General features: G+C 52.7%; 3 protein-coding genes across 5 annotated transcripts; 2 read left to right on the forward strand and 1 right to left on the reverse strand.

Moving 5' to 3' along the window:
- Positions 1-1,687: 1,687 nt before the first annotated feature.
- On the reverse strand, positions 1,688-16,521 carry Necab3 (N-terminal EF-hand calcium binding protein 3). 2 transcript variants are annotated; one of them, XM_031372377.1, is made up of 13 exons: positions 16,074-16,514; positions 14,434-14,458; positions 13,259-13,367; positions 12,600-12,625; positions 12,336-12,433; positions 4,749-4,885; positions 4,368-4,486; positions 4,144-4,223; positions 3,988-4,041; positions 3,544-3,656; positions 3,310-3,387; positions 2,533-2,624; positions 1,688-2,448 (listed from the first exon to the last, which is right to left on the reverse strand). In XM_031372377.1, the coding sequence occupies exons 1-13, from the start codon at positions 16,173-16,175 to the stop codon at positions 2,420-2,422; spliced, it is 1,062 nt and encodes a 353-aa protein (XP_031228237.1). In that variant the 5' UTR covers positions 16,176-16,514; the 3' UTR covers positions 1,688-2,419. The 2 variants fall into 2 exon arrangements, with proteins under 2 accessions (XP_031228237.1, XP_031228236.1); XM_031372376.1 differs by having other exon boundaries at positions 3,988-4,223; positions 16,074-16,521.
- On the forward strand, positions 6,440-7,619 carry CUNH20orf144 (chromosome unknown C20orf144 homolog). 2 transcript variants are annotated; one of them, XM_031372380.1, is made up of 3 exons: positions 6,440-6,640; positions 6,882-6,983; positions 7,144-7,619. In XM_031372380.1, exons 1-3 carry the CDS (start codon positions 6,521-6,523, stop codon positions 7,561-7,563), a joined length of 642 nt encoding a protein of 213 aa, XP_031228240.1. In that variant the 5' UTR covers positions 6,440-6,520; the 3' UTR covers positions 7,564-7,619. The 2 variants fall into 2 exon arrangements, with proteins under 2 accessions (XP_031228240.1, XP_031228239.1); XM_031372379.1 differs by having other exon boundaries at positions 6,441-6,646.
- Positions 9,532-11,525, forward strand: Actl10 (actin like 10). The gene has a single exon (XM_031372378.1). The coding sequence runs from the start codon at positions 9,933-9,935 to the stop codon at positions 10,935-10,937; it is 1,005 nt and encodes a 334-aa protein (XP_031228238.1). The 5' UTR covers positions 9,532-9,932; the 3' UTR covers positions 10,938-11,525.
- Positions 16,522-16,742: the final 221 nt, after the last annotated feature.

The following is a 16,742-nucleotide window of genomic DNA, read 5'->3' on the forward strand; positions in this document are numbered from 1 at the left end:
TTTTTAAAGTTAACTCTTGCTGAACAGAAAACATCCTGGGACATCAGATGAAAGATATACTCCTTGAGAGGAGCTGGCTGAGGTTTTAAGCATCTTTAAGATATCAATGGGGCCAGATGTGGAGGCAGGAAAATAACTTCCAGGCCAACTTGGGCTATATAGGAAGATCTTGTCTCAAGAACAAAGCAAGAGGCTAGTGAGATAGCTCAGTCAGTACAGCTTTTAAGAAGACCTGAGTTCAGTCCCCAGAGCCCATCGTTTTTAAAAGCCAGATAAGATTTTGTTCTTAGTACTAGGGAAGTAGAAACAGACAGATCCTTACGGCTTATTAATTAGCCAGCCAGCAAAGCCTCAGAAAGTTCTAGGTTATTAAGAGATACTATCCTTTTTTTTTTTTTTTTTTTTTTGACTTGAGTGAGTTGACTTTATTCTCAAAGAGATATTGTCTTAAAAACAAAAACAAGGGGCTGGAGAGATGCCTCAGAGGTTAAGAGCACTGACTTTTCTTTCAGAGGTCCTGAGTTCCATTCCCAGCAACCACGTGGTGGCTCAAAACCATCTGTAATGGGATCCAATGCCCTCTTCTGGTGTGTCTGAAGACAGCTACAGTGTACTCATATACATGAAATAAATAAATCTTAAAAAAAAAAAAGAAAAAAGAAAAACAAAAAACAAAAAAAACCTAAACCAGTACCTGAGGAACCATCATACCTGAGTTGTCCTCTGGCCCCTGGCATGTGCGCACACACACACACACACACACACACACACACACAAACAGCGTTGAAACCACAGTGTGGGTAACAAACCTCTCCAAGGAGACTCGGGGCCCATGTAGAACAGGAACAGATACTGGCTGCATACTCTAGAGCCTGCTGGATTTAGGTTGCTGATCCAAGGCATCCAGGCCTCTCTTGAGGCCACTCAAGCACAGCAAAGGCCAGATCTGCACTCCTGGCCACACTCCAGCACCCAGCAAATATCTGGCAATCAGACACAGGAACATGAGTGAAGCAGAACTCAGACCCTGGCCACCAGCCTTGGCTTAACACCTACTGTAGCTTCTAGAATGAAGCTTCTTTAAGGGCCCTGCCTTCCTGGCTGCACCCCCAGTCTTTCTTCCCTGTGGTCTCAGTATCCATCTTGTTTGGCTTCCATTGGTTGACTGGAATTGAGTATCCCCTACATTCGAGACAGGTGATATCCATTCCATGCTTTTGTGATACCACACACCTCCCTATAGAGTACCACTTTAGGTGTCACACCTTCGGCTACTCCTCAGTCTTGTCCTGGGAAAGCCCCCCTGACCTACAGTAGCTGGTAGGACTCTTGAATATGCTATTAGACAGTTGAAAGGATAGGCCAGCCTGGCAGGCTCTGCACGGGATAGGTCTCCTCAAGGAATCCAGCCAAGCAAGCCCTTTGGAACACTGAGAAGGCTCTGTAGGGAAAAGCTGAGCCTTGGCCTTATCATTCCTCTTTTCTAGACAGGGCTCTGGAAGGAGGGTCTGGGGGAGGTACAGCCTTTAGCTGAGTGAATGATGATGAGGCTCCTGCCACTGTGGCAGCTTCAGCTGGGAACCAACTGCAGCTCTAAAGGTAGGCTTGCTTCCTTCAGTCAAGGATTGGGGAGGGGTGTGGGGGAGAGAGAGAGAGAGAGAGAGAGAGAGAGACGGAGACCAACCACCACAGGTAACTACCAACTTTATTGCCTCGGTACTCAAGTCCCAGGCTGGGATTCAGAGATCTCTGGGGGCAGCAGGCAACTCTAGGCCCAAATTATTGCTACTATGCAAGGTCATCTTGGGGCTTCCCATAGTGCCCTGAGAATGGGTGGGATGAGACATGCAAATGATATGCAAATGACATGCAAACCAACCCAGGACTTCCAGAGGTCTCTGGTACAACACTGATGCTAGAAATTTTAGAGCTGACCCCAGGGTGATAGATACCCAGGTCTCTACACTGATAGACTGAGTTGGCCTAGTCTCAAGGGTCAAGGTTCCAGGGTCGGGGGGGGGGGGGGGGGGGGTGTCCCTGAGCATCAGCCCTGGTTCTGCCACTGGTTGAGGAAGAACAGAAACTTAACCCCAAAGCAGCAAGCAGAAAGCAGGACTCCCCTAGGCAGCCAGAGAGGTAAGTGATCTGCCTGGGTCACACAGCAAGGTAGAGGAAAGGGGGCAGAATCTCGGTTTCTTGAATCAGGCAGAAGCCCAGGTGCTTGGAAGCTCCAAACAGTAAAATAAATAAAGCAAGCAAATGGCCTAGCTCCTGATCCCTGGGCTGAGACCCTCTACCAACTGACCAGGCCTTTAGCCTGGGGACAGGCAGGTTCCTTGATGCCAGTGTAGAATCCACCAGTACAGAGGGCTCCAGAATGATAGGCAGGGCTGCAGTCGCCAGCTTAAGCAGAGCTCACTCAGTTATTATTCAGAATCCACCAGGAAGCTGTGGGTAAGAGGTTGGGGAGTCAGGAGATATGGGGGCTCCCCTCCTGGGTCCCAGAGCTGTTTGGAGCACGGGTATGCTCACCTGGGAAGAACACAGTGGTGAGAGTGTCGGGCGCCTGCAGGTGATCGATGAGGGTGCGCTGGAAGGCCTTGCTGCAGGGTGACTGCTGGTGCCTGGGAGGCCATGGGACAGACGGAGGCTGAGTCATTTGCTCTAAGATCAGTGCTCTAGGTCATTCACACTAGTCTGGCTCTTGGACTTAAGGCACCAACCCTTCATTACTGATTCTATCCTCAATCTTCCCCTTCAGAAAACTGGGAACAAGCTGCCTCCTCATCACTAGGCTACTGCCAGGATGAAATGAAGGCCCCTGGCACAGGGGGCATACTGACAGTAGTGTATATTCATTGAGTGCCTACTGTGCATCTGTATTGTATTGAGTTTTGAGGGTTTGTGTTAGTCTTGTTATAGGGTCTAGCTCAGGCTAGCCTTTAATCATTGATCCTCCCGACTCTGCCTCAAGTGCTGGTACAGCCATGGCCAACTTGTATTGTTGTTTTGTTTTGTTGGTTAGTTTTTTTGAATATTGGTTTTGCTTTTGTTTTTGGAGACAGACTTTTGCTGAATTTGCTGTGAGGCCTTGTAGTCTGAGCCTCTGCCTTCAGGGTTGACATGACAGGCATGCACTCAATACCTAACTTGCATTTTATTCCTTACACATCATCTCATCTAGGAACCAGAGGTGTTAGGTTAGTTATCTGAAGTCACACAGCCAGTGACTAGGAGAGCAGAACTTGAACCTGGTCCGACAACCTCCAGAACCCATCAATGTCAGATGGTAGACCACCCTCCACTCACCTTCTCCAGGAGGCTTCATCCTGCCAGAACTCATACAGGGTGAAAGCAGCATTGTCTAGCATCTTCTGGGCAGACACACTGCAGAACCAAAGTAGTAGCCAAGCTGGACCACAGCTGTGACCACCACTGCCTACCTGCCAAGGATCTCATGGGAGCCCTGCCCAGAGTACCCAATCCACCATCCCTCTCTGCTCCCACCCACTCACCCATCCCACTGGTTCTCCAGAGACTCACTGCAGACAATGGCTTTGGGCCCCTGTGAAGTTCATGTAGCAGCACAGAGCATGATGAAAATCCTGCAGGGTATCCTCTGCCACCTGTACTTGCCTCTGTGCCACAAGGATGTGCTGGCAAGAAAGAAGCAGTTGTCGGGGTAAGCTGAGCTCAGGGTATAATCCAGTCTTCCTAATGTGGTCTAGATCTGCCCCCTGTGGGATCAAGTCCCCAAGCCAACAAGACCTCCCAGCATCTGACTCCATCCTCCAAGCCACTGACTGATCCTCTGCTGTACCACCTCCCACTATGCCTTCTAGCTTCCATTCCTACCTCAGGCCCGACTTTCACAGATACAGATGAGAGAACAGAAAACCTAAGGTAGTCATTCAGCAAGAACCAAAACCTAGCACCTGCCTACCAGATCTGGGTAGACAGATCTTGAGTACTCCTTCCTAAGCTCACCGAGTCAAGCCCCTTGGTAAGGTCCTCTTCATGTGTGGGTTCCAGCCGGGGTGCCTGCAAGAGACACAGCATATAGACTGAGCTGCTAGTATGTACTGGCTTGGGCACGTACGACAGACATCCTCTCTGAGGGGCACTAGCCACCCAGCCTCTCACCTTGCACTCAAGCTGGTCTATGAGCTCCTGGAGGCGGTTGACCTGCAGCTGCCACTGTAGCTCAGCCTCTGAACTCCGCCCTGGCAGAGGGACCAGGAGGACATCAGCCAGGGGCCCCTGAAGGGAGGCTGCTCAGGGTGATTGGGAACACTGGCAGAGCAAAGCCCCAGAGAATAGGAGATGCCATGTCTTTCCTGGCCATATGTAGCCAGATCCTACCCTACCTGTATCAGAGGATCCAGGAGACCAGCATGGTGACCAACTGATGCTTCTCAGGGATCTGCGTCCTGCCCTCCGGCTGCCACAGGACCTACTCTGCACTTTGATATTTTCTTCATCCAACCTAGAAAGTAGGTTAGCCCAGTGTCCCCAGACTCATAGGGTCAAGGACTGGGATTTCAGCATAGGACCAGGCTTAGGTGGGACAAGACAGGTCTCCCGGGTCTTTGAAGCCCAGCCCCCAAATCACTGACCCCTTCTCAGCAGCTCATGACCCCTACCCAAGAATGTGGCCTCCAGAAGGCTGGATGGAACAGGATACTGAGGAGATTGGAATGTGGGGACAACAGGGGACAACACCCGCAGCCCAGCAGCACCTCACATACCGCTGGCCATGGGCCTGCGCCTCCAGGGTGTCTGATGCTCCCTCTAGGGATGTCTGCAGGGCTTGTAGCTGATTCACAGTCTCCCGAAGCAGGAATCGTGTGACAAACTGGTCCATCTTGGAGGCCTGTTCATACTCCTGTGGGCAGGGCATGTTGTCGTAAGAGGGAGCTTATCTTGCTCATGAGAGCAATAGTGAAAGCAAATGGACAGAGCATGCAGGCCCAGCACAAGCTAGTTACCACCCACTTTCTATCTTTGTTTCTAGACAGGGTTTTATTTTCTAGCCCAGGCTTGCCTTGAGTTGTGATCCTCCTGCATATGCCTCCCCGGTGCTGGAATGAATGAAAGGTGGGAACCACTCTGCCCAGCTTCTAAGGTCCCTGCTCCCAGTCCAGATGGGCTTTGTTCATCCTTGCAGATACAAGGCTGATTCACAGGGATCATACCCTGCAGGCACACTGGGCTTTCCTGGATCTCTTCCTCTTTGAAGTTAAGGCATATGCTCACTTTTGCAACAGCTAGTGAGGCCTTTGGGCATCCACACTCAGGGTGAAGGTACAGGGCATTAAGGCCAATTTTACACATGGTACAAAATGATGTGTGATATGACCCCTTACTGGCCTACATCTATTTGTTCTTTCATTATTCCACTCAACCATCCATTTAACAAACATTTACTGCAAGCATTTTGTGGGAAGCTACATATACAAGATATCCAGGTCACTGAACTTACACAAACACACTTAACTACCCTGAGCCGCGCTTACACTAGCAGCCGCTCCTCAGTTCCTTGAAGGAGAGCAACCACAGGGATCCTGACCATACATCAGACCTTATGCCAACCATCTTGGAATACTCACTCACCTGCAAGAAAGGCACTTTGTGCCTCAGTTTCTCCCACAATACTGCATTGAGGTTCCCCTCAATTACTTCCTACATAGAACTAAGCCTAGTGCCTGCAGTCTGAGTTTTCAATCTGAAAATGTCACCACTATTGTGGAACATAGTAATCTTCCCAGCTACAGGCATGGACAGTCAAGGATGTCCTTAGAAGCCCTCATACCATCACCACTACCACCACCACCACCACACCCCCAAACCTAAAAATGGGAGTCCTGAGGAGCCACAAAGATCCAGGCTCCATAGCAAAACCGACAATTCATTTTTGGTGTATGATCTGCCTTGGCTCAGCTAAGATGGCAGCTTCTGGACCATGCTTATAACAAATGGTAGAGAGTGCCTGAGTCCTGGCCTAAGTCTGGGGGGGTCTGTTGCCATGACATCTTTTTAGTAACTTCTCTTTGGAGGTATAAGATCGATTTTCTGCTATTTGCAACCAAACCTGGTTAGCAGAACCAACCTCCTCATACCAGACTCATCCCAAGAATTTTGTTTAACCATCATAATTTTTAGTAACCATAAGCGACTGCACTTTGTACCTGGTGCCTTGAGAGGTTGAATCTTAGCCAACGTTAAGCAGATAATTAGTGGCACGCCAGGATTCAAATCAAAACCATAGAAATCTCCCTCTACTCCCTTAAGCACCAGCCCTGTTTTGCAGCTGGGAAGCTAAGACCAGAAGAGGTCATAGACAATGAGCAGCGGCCAGATCCTCCTGGGAGTTGCAGGGGAGGCACAGAGTTTTGGTGTGGTGAGGTCACTTGTGAGCTCACAATACAGTTACCCTGATGGGTGGGGTCAAACTGGGGCCCCTGACTAGAGGGCAGAGCCGAGGCAGTATGGGCAGTGGCCTCTAGTGACCAGTCCTATCATGGGAAACAGCAGTTCCCACAAGAGGACCAAAGCACCCAATCAGGCCAGCAAGGACAGGCCACCTGATATGGACAAGGCCCGTCACAAGCAGTTCTTCAGCCATCTCAAGAGGAAGAAGGCAAGTGTGAGTATGGAGAGGTGGAAGGGATGCCGGGCGCTGGAATCTACACCTTTAGCCAGGGGCATGAGGGGTTAGAGAATCTCTCTAGAGGAGCAGGATCCCTGGAGCCCATAGAGGTAGTATAGGGGTTCTAGAAGCAATGGCTGGGGGGCGGGGGGAAGGTGCTTTCTCAACCAGGGATCAAGCATAGTGTCTCCGGGGCCACAGACCTGAAATATCCTTTACTCCCTCTCTCCAGCCCACAGCCTCGCAACACACCGTGACCTTCCCTTTCTTTCAATGGCGAGAGGCTCCTGACCCTGCCCGGGTGGGTGAGAACCCCCGCATCAAGGCTGGGAAAGTATGTAGTGATTCACCTTAGGGTGGTCAATGGGTTCCTGTGGGGAGGCAGGGTCCCGGGGTTGCGGGGCACAGTGGTGCTCGGAAGATTGGGTCGGGTACAGAAGAAGCCTCAGGCCCCGCAAGGGCGCGTTCTTTCCTTCACACCGGCCCGCCCCCAGACCAAGATCCTGCTGCTTTTCCCGCTGGACAAGCGGCAGCAGCTGGCTGAGGCAGTGGCGGGCCCGTTTGTGCGGCCCGTGCGGCCAACTGAGGATCCGCTCGGCGCCCCGACGTGCTTCCCAGCCGTGGCGCCTATGCTACGTGGGGCAGGCGACGGCGTGGACCGGCTCGAAGGCGTGCGCGCACGGGATATGAAGAGGATCCTGGTGCTGCTGCTGCAGCTGGATGCACAACTGCATGCGCAGCTGCAGGAGGAGAGGCGTCGAGGGGCAGGCAGGCTGGGGGGCGGGGCCAAGGCCCCGCAGTGCTGGCAGCCGATGTCTGCGCACGTGCTGACCCAACGCGAGGCCTGCGGCGAAGGTGACCCCCGTGAGGAGCAGCCGCGCAAGCGGCGCCGCTGTCCTCGTCCGCGGCCCTGAGTGTCTGGCACAACCCCTAGCGCCAGGATTCTGCTCAATAAAGAGCACATAGCAACCCCTGGCGTCTGCCACTTCTGTCCCTGCTGTCGGTCCCAGAGTCAAAACTGAGGCCCGGGGCGAGTAGGAGTAAATGGAACTTAGTACCGCCACCACCATGGGCTGCCTTTAAACTTATTTTTCGTAACACAAAGGTCAGCTCATGCCAAATCCACAGACTCAAGGTGGATTAGGAAGAACTTGTTTCAGCCAAAGGCTTGAGGTCTCCAAGAGTCCTCAACGTTCAAAGATCCCTCTTAGGCAGAGGGAGGGTTTCAGGCTAGCAAACATCATCCCAGGAAGAACAAGTAGGCTGGTCAGCCAGAGTGGAGAGGGAACCTCAGAGTCTGCTTATGGCACACACTCAAGAAAAGGGGCTTGAACCTCTAGTCGCTCACCAGTTCCCAAGCACTCAGCTCCCCCTAATTTTAGGGTCCCCTAGTCAAAGCACTTTCCTCTGAAGGTACCAGTTCCATTTGTAGCCAAAAGCTTCTTCCAAACCACTAATCTGTGTATGGCAAATTAGTTTCCCCAGTTCATAACTCCCAGTCTCTCCACTACCCCTCCAAAGGCCAAGGCTAAGATTAGTGTATGGGGGTTGGCGAGATGGCTCAGCGGGTAAGAGCACCGACTGCTCTTCCAAAGGTCCTGAGTTCAGATCCCAGCAACCACATGGTGACTCACAACCACCTGTAATGAGATCGGATGCCCTCTTCTGGTGTGTCTGAAGACACCTACAGTGAATTACGCCACAGTGAGTGGGCTGGAGCAAGCGGGGCCAGGAGAGGTCCTGAGTTCAATTCCTAGCAGCCACATACATGATGGCTCATGGCCATCTGTACAGCTACAGTGTACTCATACACATAAAATAAAAAAAAAAAAAAAAAAAAAAAAAAAAAAAAAAGATTAGTGTATGAACACGAAGCTCCCGATACTCACTGCCTTCAGGGCTCACCCTCTGATCCTCCATCCTGTCATAGCACCAGTGGCCTCCCATGTCACTCTTAATCCTGAGCGAAGCAGCATGCTCTGGGCAGAAGCTACTGCTGGCTTTCTTGGGTCCCACACCGAGCTGCAGACCAGACCCTAAAGCTACCACTTCTGACTGTGACATTGTGGTAGGAGTATCTTGAATTCAGTGCCATAGACTGCTTCAAAAAGCAAAAATTCTCGCATCTCCTACATACTGAGAGCTTCACCTGGGCAGAATGTCTCAGCTCACTAGAACCATAAGCTGTGCAAGGATGTACTTGTTACGATCGACAGGCTGGAACTGTGCTGGAAAATGTGTGACCCATACACAGCATGTGTCTTCCTACTTGAGAGCTAACTGGTCTGTCAAATGTTATCAGAGCATGTATGCTTGGCTCAAGCTGACTCCATCATCTCCCCCACAACTGTGGAACTTTGAGACCTTTCCATTTACAACCATATGGTCAGATCCTGTTCCTAAGACTTGTTTTGCTCCTGTGATCCAGAAAATATCCAGGATCCCTGTAATAAAATCCATATGGTTAAGTGCATCTGAGTCTTCTATTTGCGCCAAAATGGTCTGTCCAGGAGGCAGGGCTCATCACTACCTCAGGAGTTAGATACACCCTGAAAGAGATTTGGACTTGCTTAGGGTTGCTATGTGAGCTTCAGAGCTGAAGAGATCGGTTGGAGCCCATGCGGCTGTCACACAAGGAAAGTACCTGTACATGTGTAGTTCTCTTTAGAACCAAGAGTTAAAGTGCTGCACATCTAGCCAGAGCACATAAATACTCCAAACAGTTGGGAGAAAGAATTAAGCACTGTGTTGGCCAGACAGGCCCTTAACATGGCTGCCAAATGACTACTGCCATCAGCCCACGCAAGGGGTGGGTGGGGTGGGTGGTGCCTACAAGACTGAGGTCATAAAGAGCCCAATCTAAATTCTTAAACGATTCCTTCCCATCTATAGCCAGGTAACTCTAGCCAAGCTAGGTGGCTTGCCAAGAGAGCTGTCTAGGAAGGCTGGGACTCTGGGACCCTAAAGTGGAATCAAGTCTTGATTATCAACAGTGACACTTTGAAGTAGTGCTACAAAAAGGAACCGTTGCTCTTAAGAGGCGGAGCCTCATAGCCAGAGGTGGAGCTGAGAACTGAGAGGGCCCATTATCCACCCAGAAGGCCCATAGGGCTTCGGGACACACTGAGCCCTGAAGGTGGCGTCGGTGCACCGGACTCGCCGCGCCCGCAGGCTGCCTTCATTGGACCACGTTGCTGTGGTTGTAGACCAAGGCTCGGGCTTCACCAAGGCAGGCTTCGCTGGGGAGATCAAGCCGCGGGTTGTGCTGAAGAGCTCGAGTCTGATGCCTAGTTGGGACCGGCCTGTGCTGCCAGGAGCACCGGGTTGCGAGCTGGCGGGAGGCGTGGCCCGTGCGCACCCTATCAAGCATGGAGTAGTGGTGGACTGGGACGCACTGGAGGGACTGTGGGAGCGCCTAATGGTGGGAGGCCTGCAGGTCCACCCCGAGCAGTGGCCTGTGCTGGTAAGCGACTCGCCATCAGCACCACCTGAGGGCCGAGAGAAGGTGGCTGAGCTGTTGTTCGAGGCCCTGACAGTGCCTGCGTGCCACATAGCCAGCACGGCTCTGCTGGCACTCTGCTCCATCGGAGCTTTCAGTGGGTTGGCTGTGGAGGCGGGCGCAGGCGTGTGCCACGCCACACCCGTCTATGCAGGTCACACCTGGCACAAGGCCACCTTCCGTCTGAATGTGGCAGGCAGCACCCTGTCGCACTACTTTCGCGATCTGCTGGTGGCAGCGTGCCCAGATCTTCAGCTGCAGGCCCTGCCCCGCAAGACCGTTACACAGCTCAAGAAGCGCTGCTGCTATGTGTCGCTAGATTTCCAGGGTGATATCTGTGACCCTGCCCGCCACAAGAGGGCCTGTTTTTGCCTGGGCAATGGCTGCTACGTGCGCCTTGGCAGTGAGCGCTTCCGCTGCCCTGAACCCATCTTCCAGCCAAGTCTCCTAGGCCACCCTGAGCCAGGTCTACCCACGTTGGCCTTCCAGGCACTGCAAAAGATACCCACAACACTGCGGACACGGCTGGCCAATACGGTGGTGCTAGCTGGCGGTTCCACCCTTTTCCCTGGCTTTGTGGAGCGCATGAACCTGGAGCTGGAGGCACAATGCCGGAGGCATGGGTACCCGGCCCTGCAGCCCTGTCTGGTGGCTCATCCTGGACGGGGCACAGCTGTATGGACTGGAGGTTCCATGATGGCCTCCTTGAACTCCTTTCAGTGCCGCTGGATGACTCGAGCCATGTACCAAGAACATGGCCCTTTCCTGGTGCGAGAAGTGTTCGATTGAGTTTTATATCGAATGAGAATGATGGATGGTGCCACCAGGGGGTACCTGAGGAACAGAGGTTGCAACTCTGTCCTAGCACGGAGAACCAGATAAACAGATTCAAGTGTTCGCAGCTGGCGGGTTATCATATGGGAATGGGCTGCCCTTTTCCTTTTCTGAGCTAACCCTGACCTTCATTTTGCTTTCAATTTGAATACCCAAGCCAGTTTAGAGAATGCCAGTTCAGCAGGGCCAAACTTAAAGAACAATATTTGAAAAAACTCTTACATGAGGGAACAAGAAGTCCTGTCCCTGGCTGTGTGTTCAGGTGACCCCTGAAGGCCTCAGTTTCCCTTTTTCTGTAGAAAGTGGGGTCAGGGAGCAGGAGTATAGTGCCGTAGTACCTAGCAGGCGCAAGGCCTTGGGTTCCATCCTCAGTACCAAAAACAGGATGGTCAGGTAAAACCCCACGCCTGTCACCCCTAAGAGGAGATCATTTTCTCTAGTGTTTGAGGCAGGATCTCACTCTGTTGCCCAGGCTGATTTCAGTCTCAGGCTCTCCTGTCTCTTCCAAGTGCTGAGGTTAAAAGTGTACGCTAACTCCAGGCAGTGGTAGCGTGAAAAGTGACCCCAGCACTCAGAAGGCAGAGGCCCAAGGATCTCTATGTTTGAGGCCAGCCTGGTCTGCAGAGCAAGTTCCAGAACACTGAGAAATACACAGAGCAAAAAAAAGTATAAGCTACCACACCTATTCTTGGCAAAGATGGTTCTTTACACATAAAAGGAGGGTTGCTTTTGTTTTTGTTTTTGTTTGTTTTTGGTCACTTTCAGGGTCTGGAGTGCTGGCTGTCAACATTTGTCTACACAGGTTATAGCACAGGCCAACAAGCGAGGCATATACACACCTACATCTCACATGACCTGAGGTTAGGCCCTGCCTCACAGTTTCCAAGTACCTGTGGACATGTATGAACTCATCTATGTCCCAGCCTGTGCCTACTGGGCCCTGGTTTGACAGCCTCCAGCAATTATAACAGGTCAACAGAAACCTACTGTGTTGCTAGCATTGTTTTAGGCATAGGGAACAGAGAAAAGAGCAAAACGTAAGATGCCTGCCTCCTCCCCCAACAGGGTCTCACTCTAGCCAGACTGGCCCGACACTGACAGCAGATCTTCCTGCCTCCTGAATGCAGAGAGTCCAGGTGTGAGCCACCTTACCCACTTAATTGTTCATGATCCCCCTAGCTACATACAAGAAAACTGTGGCTCTTGGAGTAAACAGCACAGTCATTAAGTGGGAGTGCCAGAACTTGAACCCAACCTCCATTTCCACATCCCTGAGCCACAGCAGGACAAATTTCCACGGCCTCATTGAGCCATATCACCTCAGGCTCCCCATTGGCCTTTCCTTGCACTTACCAGCTTTGTTGTGTCCATGGCAGTGAGCACTGCACGGTTCAGAGACTCCAACGCAGCCAGCACAGGCCGATAGACACCCAGGTGTGTGGAGAAGTAGTCTGTAGGCAGAGGAGGTCCTGTGGCTCCAGCTAAACCACCTCCCCAGCCCGGAATTCTTCAGCTGCCCCAACCTTCGCATCCCAGGAGGCCAGCCCCACAAAGCATCTCTCACCACACCCACCTGCCCAGGGGCTGGGACACAAGAGGCAGCACAGGCCTACTCACCACACAGTTTCTCTGTTTCTAAATTGCTGTGGGGGAAAGAGAAAACACCTTTCAGACTCTTAGCACCTGGGCCTGGGGAACTAGACACAGACGTCAGTGCCCTCACCCCTCCTACTCAGCCTCGCATGGTGTGTCTGGTGGGGGAGGGGTCACAGGCCCTTCAGAGGGCCAGTCCAAGTCCTTGAAGACTTGAATGTTAACCTAGTCTGGGATTTACACTAAGGAGCTGGGAAGAGAAGGAAAGGTAGAGGGTGAGGGCAGCTGTACATGTTGATGGCGTGTGTGTCCCCAAGTGAAGCAGGGAAAAAGCATACACTTGAACCAGATGTGGACATGTGGGAGGCAGGAAGGTATGGATGCCTGCATCTGCATCCACAGGCAGAACCCAGCTGTCCTCAAACATCCTCTACTTGGTAATAGAAGGGCTGAGCAATGGTTGGTGACTCAGGTCTGGTTATTCTGGGGTCCCAGCTGGAATCAGTGTAGCAACAAGACTGGAGCTGGAGAAGGTGTGGGTGGGTTGACAAAGTTGGCACTGAGCCCTGTCGTCTTTCCTCACCCCCTGTCCTCCAGCAAGAACCCGACAGCAGGGGACACAGTGGGTTGGGACGAGCTGGCCTGGCTCTGCCACAGCAAGCCAGCCCTTCTATTGTACTCACTCAGTGAGATGCTCATCAATGCCGCTGAACAGTTCCCGCAGCTCCGCAGAGCTCAGAACCCCATCAGCAAAGTAATTCTGGAACTCTTCAAACGAGAGCTTACCATCATCTGGGGAGAGACAGGCATGGTGTTGCTGTCCTTGAACCCTTAGCTGCATCCTATCCCCCTATTTAGGCTCCCCAGAGGCCAGAAACATTCACAATGAGATAGCCATATGGCCAGATGGCCTAGGGTTCCAACTCCAGTTGGGGCCCTGTTTTGAACAAAAGGACAAGGGTTCCCCAAAAAGTATATGCTGAAAGAAACGGCCCAGCTTGTTGGGATACATTTGGTAGGGATTCTATGTCTGCCAAATGGAAATGTGAGAGAACAGCCTGGGACACATCAGAGCACAGCTTAGGACTTAAGGGCACAGTCCCTGGCCCCAGGGTAGAAGAGACCTCCATGTTCTGGCCCCAGGACCTTCCCAGGAAGAAGCATGCGAAGCTTATCCACAAGCCAGACTCTACAAAGCAGCAGACTGGCTGGGATGAGAATGAGCTTCCCCTCCTAGGGGCAAGTAAGCAGAGGCAGGGAGCAGAAGGGCAAGATGATTAAAGGCAATGGGATTTGCTGTCTGAATGATCAGCAAGATAGGGAGGGTCTGAGCCTCTGCAGCAGAAGGTACTGAGAGCAGGTATCTTTTGGGAAAGGGTTAGGCTTCTTCCTTCCTTCCTTCCTTTCTCTTCTTTCTTTCTTCTTTTCCCGAGACAGGGTTTCTCTGTATAACCCTGGCTGTCCTGGAACTCACTCTGTAGACCAGGCTGGCCTCAAACTCAGAAATCCACCTTCCTCTGCCTCCCAAGTGCTGGGATTAAAGGCGTGCGTGCACCACCACTGCCTGGCTGGAGTACTGTCTTAATATAAGCCCCCACCTCCAGCCTCAGGTCAAAGCACACTTCCCTGATCCCTATTCTGTACACTCTCCAGGAAGGGTTCCTTGCTTCATCTCCCATTTTGGGCTCTCAAGACTTCACTCCAAGCTACACCTCCAAATCCCTAGCTCTCCTACCCTGCTCCCCCACACTGCATCTCCAAGTCCCTGGCTCTAGTACTCTGCCCCTACACACACACACACACACACACACACACACACACCACACACCATGGTACCCAAAGGGAAGAAATCACTCACCATTCTTGTCTGCTCTTCGGAAAACCTAGGGGACAAAGATAAATAAGTGGGCACTGTGAGGGGAGCCAGGGAGGTAGGAGTCCCCCCCCAAACCAGTGGTGCTCCAGCTTGCCAGCCAGCATTGCCTCCCCCCTGCTCAGGGCAGTCCTGCAGGAGTCTTCAGGAAGGTAGCACAGGAATATCGCACAGCAAGCCCTAAAGCAGACTCCCTCCTGCTGTAAGACTGGCTTCCCAGTGGGTGGGTGCTTCTGGCCAGCTCTCTGTACCTTCACCTCCCACAGCTGGAGTCGAGCCCGAGTGCGCTCTGATGTAGCAGCCTTTGGCTTGTGCCCAGCTTGAGGAAGCTTTGGACAGATGGGCTAAGATTCATCCTGAGGAGCCTTGGAAGCCATATCAAATCTGCACATCCCCCACCCCCTGGCCGCCCCAACTTCTATGGGTATTCTCCCAAGTCCACACTATTCTACCCATCCTCACTGAACAGGCTCTTTCCCTTGAGCCTGCTTAAGACCAGCTGGCAGTGGCTGGCCTGTTGTGGGTGCTTTGGTTTTCCCACTAGTATGAGAGGGAGCAGCTTAGAGTTTAACCCTTTCAGGGCTGAGGCCTCTTATATGACCAACTCATCATGAAGACTGTGGGCATCTGTGTATACACACGAGTATAGAGCAAGGAGGATGGCAAGGGTCAGCAGATTTTTATTTGTAGAGGCAACGATGAAACAGACAAGTTCAAAGCCTGGACAGAACCCATATAGCCCAGGGTCCTGAATGCTAAACTCTTCCATCCAACTCCCTCTGGGTCACTGGGCTAACCAACCAATATAACCCTTAGGCTGACTCAGAGAAGGGCTGCTACTAGATTGGGATCACACAGCAGCTCAACGTGCCTTGGTTGGGGTAGTTAGGATAGGAGTGGGGCAGGAGAGCTATGCTTGGACAGTGTGCCTCTTGACCTGGAACATGCCTCCTCTGGCCTGAAGGACTGTGGTCAAGGTGCTGAGTCACTAGGGCATCCGGGAGGGGGACACAACAGCCTCTTACACTGGCAGGGACTTCTAGAGTAGGGGCAGGAGAGAGCCAGGATCTGCTGAGCACAGAGTAAAAGGGGGAAGAGCAGTGCTCAGAGCTAGGGCTCCTGCACTTAGAGCTTTGCCTGCAGCTGGGGAGACGGGAAGATCGCACAGCGATCTGAGACAGGCTGGGATGCTCTACAGCTACAAAAGGGGGCTCAAGGCCACCTGCTGCCCATGAGAGGAGTCCCTTACCAACTGTAAGACTCTGCCACCCTTGATCAGGCCTGAGGCTTCTGGGGCAGGACAGAGCTCCTTCTAGGTCTAGGCTCCTCTGTCCTATCAGCCCAGCAGGGGCTGCCATGGAGCAGGCTGCTGTGACTGAGTGTTGACAACCCCTAGCCCCACTGGGCAGATTTGGGGTGAGGGGCAGTACTGCTGAGAAACAAGGGAAGACACGGAGTGGCACAGACACCACAAGGAACACAAAGGCAGGAAGATCAGAACAGCAGGGTTACAGATAGTCTAGGAGAGGGACCGAAGCAGGACCAACAGATGTGGAGGGAGAGACAGGGACACGGAGGACTGAGACCTAGGGAGCCCGATGCCCACCCACCGGTGCCCCACTCACGTCCTGGAAAAGCGCGTGTCCCGCGGCAGGCGCAGAGTGTCGCGGCGGCTGGGGCGCAGGTGGCCCGAGCAGGCACACAGTGAGCAGCCCGGCGCACGCCATGGCTCGGAGGCTTGCAAGGCTGCGGGTTGCGGTTACCAGGCCGCCCAGGCTGGCTGGGGGCGGGGCGCTCGCCCATTGGCCCAAGCACGGCCCCGCCCCCACCTGGCCTCGGTTTCCCCGCCTGGAAGAGGCTTCCAAAAGGAGTGGGGTAAGGAGTCACTCCAGAAGTCACTGGCAACGACATCATGCCAGGAGTCCCACAGGAACGGGCGCTCCGCCCAGTCGGGTGTGGGCAGGTAAAGCTGTAAGTGCAGGAGTCCCAATAGATTAAACCCACAAGCTTTTTACATCTGGGCATCTGTGCACTGCCCTGCCAAATGAGGATAACAATAGGCGCCCTCCCACCCCCGCCCCCAGACTGTAAAGAAGTAAAGAGAGACATAGAGCTTAAGACTGTAAATGCTCGGGAGGACTTCCAGCTATGGTTTAACACAAGCCATGGATTCCCAGTAGCCCCTTCCTTCTCCCAGATCTCTGCCCTCTTTGAGGACACTCTCCCTGGTCTTCTGACTTACAAGGCCCAGAGGGAGGGAACCCAAGCTGCAAGTAGACCCACGCACATACACA

Source organism: Mastomys coucha, unplaced genomic scaffold (assembly GCF_008632895.1).
Source record: "Mastomys coucha isolate ucsf_1 unplaced genomic scaffold, UCSF_Mcou_1 pScaffold15, whole genome shotgun sequence".
Taxonomy (NCBI): domain Eukaryota; kingdom Metazoa; phylum Chordata; class Mammalia; order Rodentia; family Muridae; genus Mastomys; species Mastomys coucha.